Genomic DNA, 18,580 nt, shown 5'->3' with positions numbered 1-18,580 from the left:
AGGGCAATTCTTACTTACACAGCTTAACTTATACCCAGGACAGAACAAACAAGACAAACTCACGTACATGAATGGATAGTATGGCAGGGGTGGATGGCTGGAAGGGAGAGAAGAGTCCGTTCAGGATGGCAGGCTGGAGGCGAACGGCCGCCGACTCCTCCACAATCTGGTCCACGTGCAGCAGCGCGTCAGAGCTTCGTGCGCAGGGCTGTTCCAAGTTGCGTTTCCCTCAGGCCTCGTACGTCCTCCGCCTCATGCGTTCTCTCTCCACTGCTTTGCCTGCCCACCTCTTTCCACAGAAGGACTCCTCAGAACTCTCTCACGTTGGTTCAGCGCACCTCCCTCAGAACTCAGCTCACCTCTCCACAGAACTCTCTCACCTCTCCACAGAACTCTGGTCACCTCTCCACAGAACTCTGGTCACCTCTCCACAGAACTCTGGTCACCTCTCCACAGAACTCTGGTGGGGGCTCTGCGCAACGGGTTATATAGCGCCACACCCTGGAACATTCGCGAAACTGCTTGATCGTTCTCTCTCCACCCTCTCAAGCCAAACCCACTCATTCTTGGTTGGTTGATCGGGGCTGGCTGACTCCTCCTCTTGATGACGATGGGCGGGCCACGCCCTTCTTCTCCGAGTTAGAGCACCTGGGCAATGGCGGCGAATGCAGTTGGTAATGGAGGTAATGCAGTTGGCAATGGAGGCAATGCAGTTGGCAATGGAGGTTCTGGGGCCATTGAAAGGGGATCTATCTTATTTGATTTTGGTGCAACGTAAGATCGACTATTGGACACACAGCCTTATCTGAAACACAGACTAGTGAAATAACTATAGAGAGGTTCTATGATTGGCTACGTGCTTGTACATGGACTAGCTAACAACAACACAACAACATGCATTTTAAAAGGCCATTTTCCCTGCTAGAGCGGGGGTTAGCCTTAGCCAATTAGGACTAGCTAAGGTGCACTTATTTCAATTAACAGCCAATTAAGGGGAAATGTACACAGGAAGTTTACTACTAAATTTACAAAGTGAAGGTTCTAAAAACCGTAACAATACCTTTAGTTGGTGTAGTATACCGCTTTATTCTACCAGGTGAGCACCCAGGGGTATTGCCCCCATTTTTCTGTTTTTACCTTGAATAATATTTCCCCTATTTTTTTTTATTATACTGACACTTTTTGAAAAAACGGGGTGACATTGTAATAGGATCCGTCTGTCTGTTAGTGTGATGGACAGACGGACGAACAATCTCCTCCTAAACGGTTGTGCAGAAATTCACCAAACTTGGTAGTTATGATCAACACATGGCAAGAAGATGCGAGGGTATCCGGTCTAAAATCCTGGAATATGCTGTCTGAACGATGTCCAAGGTCTTTGTGGTTGAATGTGGTGTGTGTACAGGAGATTGCTGGGAATAATCACCAAGAAGGACGTTCTTCGTCACATGGCCCAGATGGTCAACCAGGACCCAGACTCCATCCTATTCAACTAAGCACGTGCTCTTTTTCACATCGTTCATGTCCTTCAAAGCAATCACATTTGCTTCATACACCTTTGTGGTTTGTGTTGCTGCACACAGAGTTGCCTGCACATCTCATCTTGTGAGCTGATTGCACACATTATATTGTACAGACTTCTCATCCCACGAACCACCACTCCCAAAGAACTCCGGTTATGTGATTTGCACAGTTGTCACGTCGTATTGCTCTCGCTCTCTTTCAGCTTGCACACATTGCTGATGGTGAAACCTTTTTGTGAAATCTGTGTATTATTATTTATGCTCATAATCTGAATGTTGTTTATGATGAGATGTGTTAAATAATTTCTGCCACTGTGATTGTCCATATAATATGGAATCTGACTCTGTCCCTTCCCTGTAATCCAAGTGTCTGTGTACATTTGTCTTTCAAATGACCTTGCTTTCTCTTGGGACATCAAGGTCCACTGCGGCTTCGTTCTTTTATCCCGAAATTGTTAAAACACTGTTTCCATTTTGATTACTTGATTTTGGTCATTGTACTATATTTGGAATTGTTTTGGTGGGGAAAAAGGAACGATGTATAAACGATTTGTTCCAACTGTGTTTTCTCATTGTATTCATTCCCAAGTGAAGAAAATCTGTCAAAATATCTATATTGTAGATGAAAACGTACTCAAACTTTTAACTCGGCCCATTTTCCCTTCCATGATGTTATCCCATCAATTGTTTCAAACCACTGCCTTTGATGTGAATAAATGATATTGAATCAGCCAAAAGAACACCGTTCTCTTTTTAGCCTCACCTCTTCGTAGACTCACCTTGGAGTGTGTGAGTGTGTGAGTGTGTGTGTGTGTGTGTGTGTGTGTGTGTGTGTGTGTGTGTGTGTGTTCGCGTTTGTGTGCGTCTCCATCCATGGGTTACAGAAGGTGGAACAGAGTCCTCCCAGGTATGTAAGTATCCACGTCTATTTTGGAAGAAAGAGCACCAATTTGATTCATACAGCTGCATGAAGAAGTAAATGTATTTTAACCGATAGATGTAGAGCGCCCCTTTATATGAACTTTTCTAGAACATTACTTGGTTCCTCCTGAGAACACAAGGGTAGTCCAGCATGCACACGAGATTTTTTGAATGTCCCTTCTTTTCTATTCTTTGGCATTTTTCTACAAGCTTTGGAATGTGCCTTCTTATCTATAGTTTTCCACATGGCACATACTCATAAACGGGCCTTTTCTATGCCCCTGGCATTTTCCCCAAGAATGTCCTTCATTTTCTATGCCCCTGGCATTTTCCCCAAGAATGTCCTTCATTTTCTATGGCCACTATAAGTGGCCATCACAATGACAGATGGAAAAATACATGGAGACATCACATACATCGATTAAATTACAAGAATTAACAAGCGTTACGCCTAGGTCCCCCGTCGGTGAAGTGATGTGAGTTGACAAAGTGGAAGACGCAAGGCGGTCATCTTGGATTTTGACGTGGTGACCCAATTTTCAATAGCGTTCTCCCTTACGCGTAGATAGACCTACACACCAGATTAGAAGTTAGTAGTTCGTTGGTATGGCCATGTATGGTATGGTATGGTATGGTCGGTATGGTCTGTGGTATGTATGAACCATGTATGGTATGGTCGGTGGTATGGCCAATATATATGGTGGCGGCCATCTTGGATTTTGACGTGGCGACCCAATTTTCAATAGCGTTCTTCCTTATGCGTAGATACACCCACACACCAGATTAGAAGTTAGTAGTTCGTTTATTTTTCAAGATATTCCGCTCACAAGGTTCAGACATACATGGCGGTGGCCATATTGGATTTTGACGTGGAGACCCAATTTTCAATAGCGTTCTTCCTTATGCCTAGATACACCCACACACCAGATTAGAAGTTGGTACTTCGCTTATTTTTCAAGATATTCCGCTCAAGTTTCAGACATACATGGCGTCAGACATACATGGCAGCGGCCATCGTGGATTTTGACGTGGGTTGCACCCACACACCAAATTCGAATTCGGTCCTTCGCTTACGCACGCACGCCCGCACGTACGGACGGAAGGGAAAACCATAGTCCCCCTTTCGCTCCGCGGTGCGACGGGGGACAAAAACCAACCTATTTTATGTGATCTGTATCGGGGTCCTGCCCGAGACTAAACCATCCCGAGACTGTAAACCATCCCGAGACTGTAAACCATCCCGAGACTGTAAACCATCCCGAGACTGTAAACCATCCCGAGACTGTAAACCATCCCGAGACTAAACCATCTCTCCCATTGCTTATCATGAAATACAGTATCAATCCAATCTTGAACAAATAAAAAATTTGCCACCATTCTTTTTGTGCCCTTTTCGTTCCATCGGCACGCAACTTCATTCCATATTGATTACTACCGGAGTCGACATTTTTCTATGTCCAGCTTTTTGGGATCACCCCAATGAGCCCAGCAAAAACGGTGGCACTTCGGTGGAATTTGTTTCGAAAGCCATTAATTAGATGCATTGGCCGATGTGCAGTATATGCCAAGTTTTAACTGGTTTCAATGCTTATCCTTTGCGATATGAGCGCGAAAACGTTTTGGGCGGACGGACGGACGGACACCAACATTGATTCGAGGGTTTTCTTAATAAAACAAGAATGCGGAAACGAACGTTGCTGAAGTTTGGAACATATTACCTCAACGTACAAAGCATTTACTTCTGAAATTTGCAGCCGATTTCGTCCAGTAGAAACCAAGAAACGATTTTTCAGTCCCCATGTTAGTCCGCTTTGCGGGGAAAAATGGCCTCCAAAGGTGGTTATTTATATATATATATATATATATATATATATATATATATATATATATATATATATATATGTGTGTTATTTATGTTAAAGCTGCACACAGAGAAATGATCCCTTATATAAAAGGAGGGGAGCTTTGCGGCCCCCTTGATTCAAAATCGGCATCAACGATTTGGACAATTTGGGTTTACATTCATCTTTCCAAATGTGCAAATGATACAAAGTTTGGAGGTAAGATTGATAGCAGAGAGAGAGGGGTTGGGGGTGATCAAAAGATAGCAGAGAAAGGGGTTGGGGGGTGATCAAAAGATAGCAGAGAAAGGGGTTGGGGGTGATCAAAAGATAGCACAGAGAGAGGGGTTGGGGGTGATCAAAAGATAGCAGAGAAAGGGGTTGGGGGTGATCAAAATATAGCACAGAGAGAGGGGTTGGGGGTGATCAAAAGATAGCAGAGAAAGGGGTTGGGGGGTGATAAAAAGATAGCACAGAGAGAGGGGTTGGGGGTGATCAAAAGATAGCAGAGAAAGGGGTTGGGGGTGATCAAAAGATAGCACAGAGAGAGGGGTTGGGGTGATCAAAAGATAGCAGAGAAAGGGGTTGGGGGTGATCAAATATAGCACAGAGAGAGGGGTTGGGGGCGATCAAAAGATAGCAGAGAAAGGGGTTGGGGTGATCAAAAGATAGCACAGAGAGAGGGGTTGGGGGTGATCAAAAGATAGCAGAGAGAGAGGGGTTGGGGGTGATCAAAAGATAGCAGAGAAAGGGGTTGGGGGGTGATCAAAAGATAGCAGAGAAAGGGGTTGGGGGTGATCAAAAGATAGCACAGAGAGAGGGGTTGGGGGTGATCAAAAGATAGCAGAGAAAGGGGTTGGGGGTGATCAAAAGATAGCACAGAGAGAGGGGTTGGGGGTGATCAAAAGATAGCACAGAGAGAGGGGTTGGGGGTGATCAAAAGATAGCACAGAGAGAGGGGTTGGGGGTGATCAAAAGATAGCACAGAGAGAGAGGGGTTGGGGGTGATCAAAAGATAGCACAGAGAGAGAGGGGTTGGGGGTGATCAAAAGATAGCACAGAGAGAGGGGTTGGGGGTGATCAAAAGAAAGCAGAGGGAGAGGGCTTGGGGGGAGGAGGCATGGGAAGGGGGGTGGGAGAAGTATAAAACACAAGGACACCAAGGACTTCCAGGGCAGAAGTTGGTATTTCAAAAAAGTGGATTTGGGGTGAAATTAGCGGGGGTAGAAAAGATCAAGGTTTTGGATGGGGGAAGATAAGAGATGGTGGTGAACAGCTGTTTTAAGACCTGGAGGGTGGAGTGGGATTGAAGAGAGTGAGGGAGTTTGTTCCAGAGGTGGGAGAAAAGAGGAATGAAGGAGTGAAGGTGAGCAGAGAGTCTTGATTTTGGCAGTTTAACCATAAGAGGGTTGCTGGCAGATCTTGTGCGACCTATAGGAATATTTGGGGGACAAAGCCCAGAGAGAGCTGGGGGGGGGCAACTTACCATTTTCTTACCATTTCATTTTCATTCTTCTGTTAAAAGACCTTCCTCATCTCCCTTATTTGCCCTTTCAAGGCCTCTACATAATTTCATGCGTGAGAACTTAGTGAGTGGTCTGTGAAGGAAAGGGAGAAAAGAAGAGAAAGCGCACGGCCGAGGAGAAAGGCAGGCTCGTCGGTGAGAGAGAGGCAGGAACGAAGGCACGAAGTGCGTCCGGATTTGCCACAAGGAACTCGGCCTGTGAGGGCCTGTGGAGTTCAGTGATTCCCCCCCAACCCCCCATCGAGGACTGCCAGTTGGAGGCACCATCTGTGTGGAAGGGACGGGTGAGGAACTGGTGTGGAAGAGAGCTTATCGGGGCATGGTGCATGTGGTGTTGTATAGCAAAGCAGGAGGGAGCAGATGCGTGTGCTGCTCAGCGAGTATCGTCTTGGCCAACCTGAGACAATGTGCTGTTTCCTGGTGTTGGAAGGGTTGCTCTGATCCATTGTTTAGCAAAGTAGGAGGACATGTCCCGAGAGAGAGAGAAAGGTGGTGAGGCACCATATTTTGCGCCTGCAGCTGGGACGGGGCCGCTGCAAGTGCGCCTTCTTTGGGACCTGCGGCTGAGACGGGGCCGCTGGAAGTCATCTCAAACAGGCCTGAATCCTCCCACCCTTTCTCGTTTCATTATGATTTTTCTTTATACCCTGGCAAATATGATTTTGTTAGTTTGCTTCCCCTCCCCCCCCCACCCCATCCCCCCCTTTGGGGTTACATACGGAAATATGTTGGGGCGTTTGATTGTCTTGTCCGTATTGTCTTTGCGCTTGTCTGTCTTTATTTAATTACCTATTCTTTACCCCATGTCCATAGGATTTTCCTATGGTTTTTGTATTGCCTGGTTGTATATCCTGTGTTTTGGTTTATCCTGAGTAAAGGATTTGTATTCATTCCAACGTTTTGAATTTGCAATGAATTACAGGATTGACATACATTTGCGTGCTGTGTATCGGTGAGTCCGGGTGCAAATTTACGTCAGCATTCGGATAACACTGCTCGGTCACATCTGAATGCTTAATCGGCACGACCCACGAACGGGTACATCAGTTACGACCTCCGGAGCAATAGGCCGTACCCCGAGCCCTCGACCCAAGGTCGTAACACTGCACAACGCCCCGATAAGTTAAGATGACCAATAAACAAGGGATCACAGATAGCGCAGCGCTGACTCGCCCCGCCCCGTTCATCCCTAACCCGGAAGCCAACTACCTAATTGGAATCTTCTGCTTCTGCTTCTTCCCAGACCAACCCAATTCATTGACATTGGCTGAAATAAACATATTGGATCGTTCGCAATCGTTGTCAACTTTTAACCCAAACTTCTAAACCTGAGTGCGTTCATCCATCCCTTCCCGTCTCCCTTGTTCTGAAACAACAACTACCTCTCCTTAACATAAGACGATAGTGAACAGCGACCCCAACATTGATGCACCGCCTCTTTCTCCTTTGTTTGAGAATATTGAGAGAGAGGTGAAATGTATTTATTCTTTGAATGGACAAATTACATTGTGGATTCTCACCGTGCGCTTTAAACTCGATATGGGATTGTAACTTTTGCCTTTGATTGATTCTTCTTTTTTAATTTATTCACATTCTCACCTTTTATTTGTAAAAAAAATTTCTCAGCTTTCTGAAGTTTTATTTCGTTTATCGATTGACTTGTCAATAATAAATAATCACAACAACAAGTATAATATAACTTTAATCGACGAGTCCAATTTGGACTCGTGATAAAACGTTTATTTTGTGATTTTCTATGTTCAACCTGCTTAACCGACCCAGTAGTTTTGGGGTTTGTTGTAACATATTATTCCTTCCTTCTTTAGCTACTTCCGTAGCCATTTGGCTTTAGTTGAACTCCGACGTAATATTTAATTTTGAAACAATTTGCGGTTAACATGTGACGTTCCTTAAATTTGCGTGCGTTTGGGAAATTACAATCATCATAACGTTCTGACGTCATCACGCTGCGCCAACACGCAGCAGCGCGATCTGAGGTGAGAAAACGAACGACGAACGAGGCCGAAGGAATAAGGAAGAACCGGCCGCCGAGCTGCGTGTGTTGCGAGGGTAAGGGGTAAGGGGTAAGGAATTGCCGGAGTTTCTGTCCACAGGTTACCTCACGTTGAGTAGTTAGTTAACGGAGTTATTTAAGCCACGTGCTTGGCGAACGTTGTTTGTTTGGAATGCAATATGAAGCACCTGGTCTCTGGAAATGTCAATGTATGAAGGAATGATTATTGCGAATGAGTTTAGGGGATGGATTTAACCAAGCAGCTTGTTCCCAGCACCAACACAGCAATCTTGGACCGACGACCTGGTATCCATTACACGGTCGGTTCGGTACGGTAGCTGGGGATGCCGCTATTCTGATGGATCCGTAAGAAACGTAGTAATTGTCATGGCGGTTTTGCACGGAACAGAATGATGTTCATCGAGTAATATAATGTACAAGGTGGTAAACAGCGCCACCTATTGCATGGACTGCATAACACTAAGTGTGTAAGTTATGGCGCTTTTCCATTGCACAGTACGGTACGGAGCTGTACAGTAGGGCACTGTACTGTACGGCACTGTACAGTACGGTTCGGTACAGTTTGGTTTGGAACTGTACAGTACGGTTCGGTATGGCACTGTACAGTACGGTTCGGTACGACATTGTACGGTACGGTACGGTACCGCGGTGGAAAAGCACCATAAGTAACACCCCACAGCTCTCGATTCACTGGTTAACTGTGAATACCTAACACCTTGCAACACCTGCTTCCTTCATTACACAAATTATAAATGGTGTTAGCACAGGGTTCCTCGCTCTGGTGATAACCGATCTCTGACCCAGTATAAACAAGACCCTGAGACGGTCACAGGGCCAACATCTTGCTCGCTAATATGGTAACATCGTGCTCATTAATACGGTAACATCTTGCTTACTAATATGGTACCATCTTGGTCACTAACACAGTACCATCTTGCTCACTGATACAGCAACGTCTTGCTCACTGATACGGTAACATCTTGCTTACTAATACAACATCGTGCTCATTAATATGGTAACATCTTGCTCACCAATATGGTACCATCTTGCTCACTGATACGGTAACATCCTGCTCACTAATATGGCAATACATTGCTCACCAATACCGTACCATCATGCTCACTAATACGGCACTGTCTTGCTCACTGATATAGTAACATATCTCATTGATACGGTAACACCATGCTCACTTATATGGTAACATCTTGCTCACCACTACAGTAACATCTTGTTCACGAATACGGTAACATCATGCTCACTTATACAGTAACATCTTGCTCACTAATACAGTAACATCTTGCTGACTAATATGGTAACATCTTGCACACTAATATGTTTACATCTTGCTCACTAATACGGTAACATCTTGCTCACTAATACGGCAACCCCTTGCTCACTAATATGGCACCATCTTGTTCACTAATATGGTACCATCTTTCTCACTGATACAGTAACATCTTTCTCACTAATACAGTACCATCTTGCTCACTAATACGGTACCATCTTGCTCACTAGTGCAGCACCATCGTGCTCACTAATACGGCAACACCTTGCTCACTAATACCGTAACATCTTGCTCACTAATACCCTAACATCTTGTTCGCTAATATCGTAACATCTTGTTCGCTAATACCGTAACATCTTGCTCACGAATACGGTAACATCTTGCTCACTAATACGGCAACACCTTGCTCACTAATATGGCACCATCTTGTTCACTAATATGGTACCATCTTTCTCACTGATACAGTAACATCTTTCTCACTAATACAGTACCATCTTGCTCACTAATACGGTACCATCTTGCTCACTAGTGCAGCACCATCGTGCTCACTATTATGATGCCACCCTGGTCACTAATACGGCAACACCTTGCTCACTAATACCGTAACATCTTGCTCACTAATACCCTAACATCTTGTTCGCTAATATCGTAACATCTTGTTCGCTAATACCATAACATCTTGCTCGCTAATACGGCAACATCTTGATCGCTAATACCCTAACATCCTGCTCACCAATACAGTAACATCCTGCTCACTAATACGATAACATCCTGTTCACAAATATGGGAACATCCTGTTCACTAATACTGGAAGATAATGCTCACGAATACCGTAACAGCATGCTCACTAATACCGTAACGTCTTGCGCACTAATAATGAAACCCCGTGCTCAATAATACCGAAACACCTTGCTCACTAATAACCTAACATCTTGCTTGCTAATATGGTAACATCTTGCTCGCTAATACGGAAACATCTTGCTCACTAATATGGTAACATTGTGCTCACTAATAGATCAATGGGCTGTCTCCGTTCCGTGGGCTTGTTCAAGAGAACTGACCTGGCTATACAACAACAACAACAACAACAACAACAACAACAACAACAACAACAACAACAACTTTCTCACAGCTGGAAGTTTGTTCCACACACGCTCTGCAATGTCTTTCTTCCCTCCAGGTCTTCAGGACAGCTGTTCACCACCATCTCAGATCATACACAATCCAAAACCATTATCTTTTCTACCCTTGTTATACTTCTCCCCAAACCCCCTCCACACCAACCCAAGCCTTCCTCTTTCCAGGTTTCCAGTTTTTCGCACATGCGTCCTTTCCCGCCCCCCATTCCTCCCCACACCCATTGTTTGGCAAATTCTCCCCTTGCAACTCCACTGTTTGTGTCCCCTCTCCCTCTCTGCTGTTCATTGACTCTGTACACACACACAAAAAAATCTATTTCTGTTCATGTAAATCAAATATCCGTTTTTCACCTCCCAGTTTCATATTTTGCAGAATCGAACTGTATACACAGGTGCTTTGTATGACAGCAACTTTGAGTTGATATGGCAGCTTTGTGGCATCGCACCTTTCGGCTTTGCCAGCTTTCGGTTCTGCCTGGGCGCCAACTCCTCATCTTCACAGATGGTTCCTATGGCAGCACAGCGGTTGCTCTTCAGGTCCGTCACATGGCTAAAAAGGGAAAAGGTTAGTGGAATTGTGCATGAAGAGTGCATCACTATCGTAGATATATCTGACTGCTGTTCTTTGTGTTATTTGGATTTGGAAATCTGGTACGAAACAACATTTATACAACAACAACAACAACAACAACATGCATTTTAAGGCCATTTTCCCTGCTAGAGCGGGGGTTAGCCTTGCGGTCCCCATGACAGTCTTCTCCATTTTGCCCTATTTTCTGCATCTCCCCTTGTTAACCCCCTTGCCCGCATTTCTTCTTCCACCATCTTTAGCCAAGTCTTTCTCGGTCTTCCCCGTCCTCCACTTCCTTCTACATTCATTTCCATCACTCTTCTCAACCAGTCACTTTCATCCTTCCTCAACACATGACCAAACCATCTCAACCTGTTCCTCTTCACAGCATCAATCACAGGCTCTATTCCCATCATCTTTCGCAATTCATCATTTGTCTTCCTCTCTCTCAACGATACTCCGCACGTCCACCGAACCATTCGCATTTCCTCCCTTTCCAGCCTTCGTTGCTGCTGTACGTTCATTACCCATGTCTCGCTCCCATAAATCATAACACTTCTCACACATGCAGCATACACCTTTTCCTTCAGCTTCAACGACACTCCCCTCATCATCAGCACGCCACTCAGTTCCCGAAACTTCTTCCATGTACATCACACTCCAGCAACCGTTGCCGAGTCTGATCCACCTTCTCCATTCAGCATGTCTCCGAGGTAGCAAAATGTTTTCACACCTTCCAGCTTCATGCCGTCTCCAAGATCCAACTCAACATTTCCTCCATCTGCAGCTCCCTCTGTGCACACCTTACATTTGAATGTAGCTGCCACACTGGTTAATGACCCTCTCAGACCATTACATTTTTGATGAACCCACTCAGCGCACATTGTACATTGAATGGAGTTCACTCCGACACCCTTCCTGCACACAGCAAGCACATGGCCACTTCCCAGTTCTTTCCACCTCACCACATGCTTTACCACTGGCCATCACCTTCATCTTTCCTATATTCACCTTCAGACCTTTTGTCTCCATACATTCCTTCCACTTGTTCATCTTTTCCTTCAGTCCATCCATACTTTCCGCAATCAACACCAGATCATCTGCATACAACAACTCCCATGGTAAACCCTCTTTTACGTTCTGAGCCAGCACCTCCATCACAGCTACAAATAGTAGTGGACTTAGTACCGACCCCTGATGCACTCCCACCTTCACCTCAAACTCACCACTGTTCCCGTCCTTCGTCTTTACAGCTGTGCGCGCTCTTTTGTACATTGCCATCACTATTCTGATCAACCATTCCTCCACTCCTAACTTCCTCAATGCCCATGTCAATACTTCGTGTGGAACCCTATCGAATGCTTTCTCCAGATCAACAAACCCAAGAAACAACTTCTTCCTCTTCTCCATGTACTTCTCCTGCAACTGCCTCACAACAAAGAGCGCGTCTGTCTTTCCTCTTCCTGGCATAAATCCAAACTGCATTTCGTCGATCTTCACCTTCTTCCTTATCCTCCTCTCCAACACCCTTTCCAATACCTTCATTCCATGCTCCAATAACTTTATCGCTCGGTACGAGCCACACTCCAGAGGGTCACCTTTCCCCTTGTATAGAGAGACGAGGGTACTCAGTTCCCAATCCACTGGAATGCGTCCTTCTTTCACCGCCAGATTACAGATCTCTGTCATTCTCTTCACACCCCAACTTCCTGCTGCCTTCAACATATCTCCCACAACTCCCGTCGGCCCTCCCGCTTTTCTACTCTTCATTGCTTTTATCGCTTCCTCAACTTCCTTCTCAGTTATCTTCTCTGCCGGTCCTAAAACTGGGTTACTCTCTATGTTGCCAACCTATTCATTCTCTGTATTCAACAGCATTTCCATATATCTTTTCCATCTTCCTTTAATTCCATCTGGGTCGACAACGATTTGTCCCACTTCATCCTTCAAGCAACTCACCCCCATCACATCACACCTCTCTTTCGCTATCTGCTTTGCAATCCTGAATACCGCTCTCTGACCCTCTTCCGAATCCAAGCGTTCTCCGAACATTTTCCTAAATGCCTCCTGTGCCTTTGCTACCTCTTTCTTTGCAGCCGTATTGGCTGCCTTATAACTTTCATGCTCTGCCTTTTCTGCTCCCGTACCCTTTGCCTTCTGCCAGCCATTCTTTGAACTTCTTCCTCTTCTCGTCAATCCTCTTTCCAACTTCATCATCCCACCACCATGTTTCCGAGTGCCTCGGTGGTCCTTTTGTCCATCCACATACCTCACCAATGGCTCCCAACAGACTATCTTTCATTGACATCCAACCACGTTCAAGCTCAACCACATCATCCTCTACCCTACTCAGCCTCTCTTTTAATGCCTCCCTCACTGTCACCACTTTCAACCTCCACACCTTCATTCTCGGTTGGTACTTTACCTGCCGAGCTCTCCTCGCACCTTTCACCCTTATGTCGCAGACAACCAAGTGGTGCTATGAAACAGCCTCCTCCCCCGGGATCACCTTTGTGTCCCGGAGGTGCCCCCTATCTCGCCTACGCACCATCAGGTAGTCAACGGTTGTCGTCGACTCAAGCTTATTATCCTCTTTCTGGAACTGAGTATTACAAATCAACAAATCAGCAAACTCCAAAATCCTTTCACCTTCTCCATTTCTCAAACCATATCTGTAACCCCCATGAACTCCCTCAAAACCGTCCATACTCCTTCCCACATGTCCATTTAGGTCTCCTCCTACCACAACAACTTCCTCATCTTTCACGTTTTCCATCAGCTTCTCCATCACACACCAGAACTTGTCCTTCTCTTCATCGCTCCGACCAACCTGCGGAGCATATCCCGAGATGACGTTCACCAAGAGCTTTCCAATCATCATTTTCACCATCATCAACCTATCGCTCACTCTCGTCACACTCACCACACTGTCTACAAACTCCTCAGAAAACAGGACACCAACACCATTCATGCCCTCCAGGCACCCTTGCCACACAAACTTGTATTTCTGTCCCTGCCTCCCCTTCACCATTCTCACACCACTTCCCTTCCATCTCGTCTCTTGCACACAACATATGTCCACTCTTCTTCTGACCAATACTTCCACCACTTCTCCTGATCTCCCTGTCATTGTTCCTACATTCCATGTCCCAAACGTCAGAAACCGATCGCCACTTCGGGCTGTACCCTGCCCATATGTAGTTGTAATTGTCATGGTTCTCCTTTTGAGGCAATGTTTTTATGGCCGGATGCCCTTCCTGTCGCCAACCCTCTTGGTCGCTTCTTACGACACGCAGGGATACGGTGTACTTATTCTAACCAGGGTACACACAAAACAACATTTATACAGTATCGTAAACAAAAATCCAAGAGTTTTGTGGAACTGGGATATTGAAATTTCTGCAGATGTGCCAGTGGATTACTCTACGTACATTGTTGTTCACTAATATGGCACCATTGTACAGTACGGTACGGTATGGTACCGTGGTGGAAAAGCACCATAAGTAACACCCCACAGCTCTCGATTCACTGGTTAACTGTGAATACCTAACACCTTGCAACACCTGCTTCCTTCATTACACAAATTACAAATGGTGTTAGCACAGGGTTCCTCGCTCTGGTGATAACCTATCTCTGACCCAGTATTTAAACAAGACCCTGAGACGGTCACAGGACCAACATCCTGCTCGCTAATATGGCAACATCTTGCTCACTAATATGATAATATTGTGCTCACTAATATGGTAACATATTGCTTACGAATATGGTAACACCTCGCTCACTAATACAGTAACATCGTGCTCACTAATATGGTACCATCTTGGTCACTAACATGGTACCATCTTGCTCCCTGATACAGCAATGTCTTGCTCACTGATACGGTAACATCTTGCTCACCACTATGGTAAAATCATGCTCACTAATATGGTAACATCTTGTTCACTAATACAGTAACATGCTCACTAATATGGTAACATCTTGTTTCATTCTACAAGTGGTAACATCTTGTGTTATTTATTTTATTCTACATTCTACAAGTGTACACTCTACAAGTGTTCTGACCTGAGTTTTATTTACAGCCTGACAGGAGGTGGCTCGTACTTTCTGTTTCGACCTTGCAGAAGTTACACTTGTCCAATTGACTCAGTCCCGCCATATTATTAAAGGCATTGGTGTAGTGTCCTTGGTCGTAGGCATTAATAATGATTTGTTCTCTGTCCAAGTTGAGCTGACCTCTTCTGAGCCGTTCCAGTGATACTTCTTTGTCTATCCCAATTCTGTCCAACTCTTTTTTTTCTTTTATATCTCGCTGCTCTTTTGTCTTTCTCCTGGTATTTTATAGATCTGCTGGTATTTTATCTTGTATTTTTATTTTGTCTTTTTTTGCAATCGTTGGAGCTGTATTTGTTGCTGTTTTGGTTTGGCATTTGACATATAATCGCACCTGTTTTTGGAATTTTTTTTACAAAGTGAGTGAGAGATACCTTTTGTGGCTTGTTGTGTTCATGCTTGTTCACAAATTGTATTCGGTAGTCTGTTGACCATTGCATGTACAGCATGAGCCAGAAATATGGTTATTTTTAACACTCCTTGCGCATGCGCAAGATTGGAGGTCACGTTTCTTTCGAGGCTGTCCATGCGCTCACACTTTCGAAGTTAAGTAATTTTTTCACAGTTGTGTTTTTGTCATGGGTGTATCTGTCTTTCGGTGTGTGTACTTGTGGTGTGTCTTTGGTAAGATTCTCGGTGTTGATTTTTCGTACCTGCATACAAAATCGTCGGTTAATTCGTGTCGCGTATTCTGAGGCTTAGTAGGTTTCCGTGTCCAACCCCAGGGCCTTGTTTTTCTCTCAGCGGTTCGTCGATTGCGCTGCAATTACTTTCGTTCCCTGTTTTTTGTCCGAGTCTTTCACCCCATACTTCCTTGTTTAAAATCTCAACTCAGAAAAAAAAACCCCCAAAAAAACATTTCCTGCTCTGCTCTAGTTCGTTTATTCGTTGTTCTTATTTGTTCGTTCATTCTTCGACCACGTTGTTCGTGATCACGTGATCACGTTGTTAAAAATGTTTAAACTTTCCCCTGAAGAACTGTATTCTGTCAAATATTATAACACCTTTTTCTTCTTCTTCTATAAAAGGATGCTTTCGACTTACCCACCAAATCTATTCATTCCAAAATTTTTTTCCATCTCTTACAGTTCCTCTTTTCTACATTCCCGAAACTCTCCTGCATTTCACCCCTCCTTCAGCGTCCTCAAACGTATTTTTGACTCGAAGGTCTCAAGAAACTCATTTTGCAATAAATGTTCGTTTCCCATTAATCGTACACTTTTCAAAATCCAATTTCACCCCTCCCCTCCAAATCTTCCCCATCACCCCTTCCCTCCAAAACTTCCCCATCACCCCTCCCCTCCAAAACCTCCCAATCACCCCTCCCCTCCAAAACTTCCCCATCACCCCTCCCCTCCAAAACTTCCACATCACCCCTCCCCTCCAAATCTACCCCCCTGCCCCTCCCCTCCCCTCCAAATCTTCCCCATCACCCATCTCTTTCAAATATTCCCCCTTGCCCCATCCCTCCAAATCTTCCCCATCACCCATCCCTTTCAAATCTTCCCCCTTGCCGCTCCCCTCCAAATCTTCCCCATCCCCCCTTCCCTCCAAAATTTCCCCATCACCCCTCTGCTCCAAAACTTCCCCATCACCCCTCCCCTCCAAAACTTCCCCATCACCCCTCCCCTCCAAATCTACCCCCTTGCCCCTCCACTCCAAATCTTCCCCATCACCCATCTCTTTCAAATAGTCCCCCTTGCCCCTCCCCTCCGAATCTTCGACATCACCCATCCCTTTAAAATCTCCCCCCTTTCCCCTTCCCTCCTAAACTCCCCCCACACCCCTCCCCTCCGAGACTCTCCCTCGCTCCTCCCTCCTAGACTCCCCTCTCACCCCTCCTCCTCAAAGCGTTCTCCCCGCTTCTTCCCCCTTCCAACTTTCACCTTCATCTCCCCCAACCTTCTGCCTCGCTCTTCCCCCTCCTCAAATAACACCTCACTGTGCCTCACCCAATCACCATCAAACCTTTTGTCCGCCCCATTCTTCCCTTTCTCCAAGCTATTCTGAAATCTCTGACACACCTTCAACAGCTCTCCCTACCTCTTCCTCCTCTTCCACATCTTACCCTACCCCTCCCCCCCCTGTTCTGTATCCGATGCTCCCCCTTCCTCTTCATTAACGGTATGAACCTCAAACATCCGGGGCCTTCGCTGAAACTTGACTGATCTCTCCATACAGGTTGCTTCTGACAAACCAGACGTGATCTGCTTAACAGAAACTTTCCTCCTTCATGATGTCTCTGATTCCTTGGTATCTCTCCCAGTTTACTCCCTCCTCCGGTATGATAGACTTAATAATAATAATAATAATAATTCATTTATTTTGTATAGCGCTTTTCCAGAAGCCCAAAGGCGCTTTGACAGAGTGGAAAACATAATGCATAACAATACATGAAAACAACAATTGCAAAAAGACAAGAATCAAGAAAACAAACAGCAGCGATATACGGCATATATATAAGACAAGAATCAAAAAGACAAGACAAGAATCAATAGGGAAATATTTAAAGCAAAAGGAGGGAGAAGGAGAAGAGATAGTCAGGGGTTAAATGCTGTGGGTTGAATGTTGAATGCAGCGTTGAACAGGTGGGTCTTTAGTGATGTTTTGAATGTGGTGAGTGAGGAGGAGTCTCTGATGGTGTGAGGTAGTGAGTTCCAGAGGGTGGGAGCAGCGATGGAGAAGGCCCTGTCCCCCCAGGATCTGAATTTGGTCCGGATGGAGGGGGTCAGGAGGTTGGTACCAGCAGAGCGGAGGTTGCGGGTGGGAGTGTGTCTGGAGAGGAGGTCAGCCAGGTAGGATGGGGCCAGGTTATGGAGGGCTTTGTATGTCAGGAGGAGGATTTTGTACTGGATTCTCTGGGGGATGGGGAGCCAGTGAAGCTTGTAAAGGACGGGGGTGATGTGGTCACGGGTCCGGGAATGAGTGAGTAGACGGGCAGCGGAGTTCTGAATGTATTGGAGTTTATTGGTGATTTTTGAGGGTGAACCATAGAGGAGGCTATTGCAGTAGTCCAGACGGGAGGTGATGAAGGCGTGGATGAGGGTTTCTGCAGCCGTGGAGGAGAGGGATGAGCGGAGACGGGCAATGTTTTTCAGGTGAAAGAAGGCTGACTTTGTGATCTGTTTAGTGTATTTGTCGAAGGAAAGGGTTTGGTCAAAGATGACGCCAAGATTCCGGATGTGAGGGGAGGTGGATACTGGGATACCGTCGATGTTGAGGGCAAAGTTATGGGTGGATTTTGTGAGCGTTTTTGGGCCAATGATGATTATTTCAGATTTATCACAGTTAAGCTTGAGGAAGTTGATTTGAAGCCAGGATTTTATTTCAGTGATGCAGTTTGTCAGGATAGAGTGGGTGTCGGTGGAGACGGACTTGGTGGAGATGAAAAGCTGGATGTCATCGGCGAAGCAGTGGAATTGGAGACCATGACGGCGGATTAAGTGACCGAGCGGGGACAGGTAAAGGATGAAGAGGAGGGGGCCAAGAACTGAACCTTGGGGGACACCTTGGGGGAGGGGAGCAGTGGGAGATTTGCAGTTATTGATGGAGATGAACTGGCATCTGTCAGAGAGGTATGATTTAATCCAAGAGAGGGCAGTGCCGGTGACGTTAAAGGTGGATTCAAGT

The 18,580-nt window shown here is 45.6% G+C and overlaps 2 protein-coding genes across 26 annotated transcripts in view; both read left to right on the top strand.

The window, feature by feature from the left end:
* Positions 1 to 2,263, top strand: part of LOC137420685 (H(+)/Cl(-) exchange transporter 5) — a 146,141-nt gene extending 143,878 nt beyond the window's left edge. For both annotated transcript variants that reach the window (XM_078773362.1, XM_078773413.1), the window contains one exon: positions 1,406 to 2,263. In XM_078773362.1, coding sequence (XP_078629488.1) covers positions 1,406 to 1,496 — 91 coding nt within the window. In that variant the 3' untranslated portion in view covers positions 1,497 to 2,263. The remainder of the gene's footprint in view (positions 1 to 1,405) is intronic.
* A 5,494-nt stretch (positions 2,264 to 7,757) lies between these two features.
* Positions 7,758 to 18,580, top strand: part of MRRF (mitochondrial ribosome recycling factor) — a 183,155-nt gene continuing 172,332 nt past the window's right edge. For 2 of the 24 annotated variants that reach the window (XM_078774318.1, XM_078773681.1), the window contains exons 1-3: positions 8,099 to 8,190; positions 10,146 to 10,268; positions 10,643 to 10,834. In XM_078774318.1, the coding sequence (XP_078630444.1) occupies positions 10,693 to 10,834 (142 nt within the window). In that variant the 5' untranslated portion in view covers positions 8,099 to 8,190; positions 10,146 to 10,268; positions 10,643 to 10,692. Of the gene's footprint in view, positions 7,895 to 8,098; positions 8,191 to 10,145; positions 10,311 to 10,627; positions 10,835 to 18,580 lie in introns of those variants that run through there. The other 22 variants (XM_068105944.2, XM_068105894.2, XM_078773591.1 and 19 more) reach the window with 21 other exon arrangements.

Source organism: Myxine glutinosa, chromosome 1, assembly GCF_964187855.1.
Source record: "Myxine glutinosa chromosome 1, kmMyxGlut1.1, whole genome shotgun sequence".
NCBI lineage: Eukaryota > Metazoa > Chordata > Myxini > Myxiniformes > Myxinidae > Myxine > Myxine glutinosa.
The sequence above is the reverse complement of the archived record's forward strand: the minus strand, read 5'-3'. Positions and strand labels throughout refer to the sequence as shown.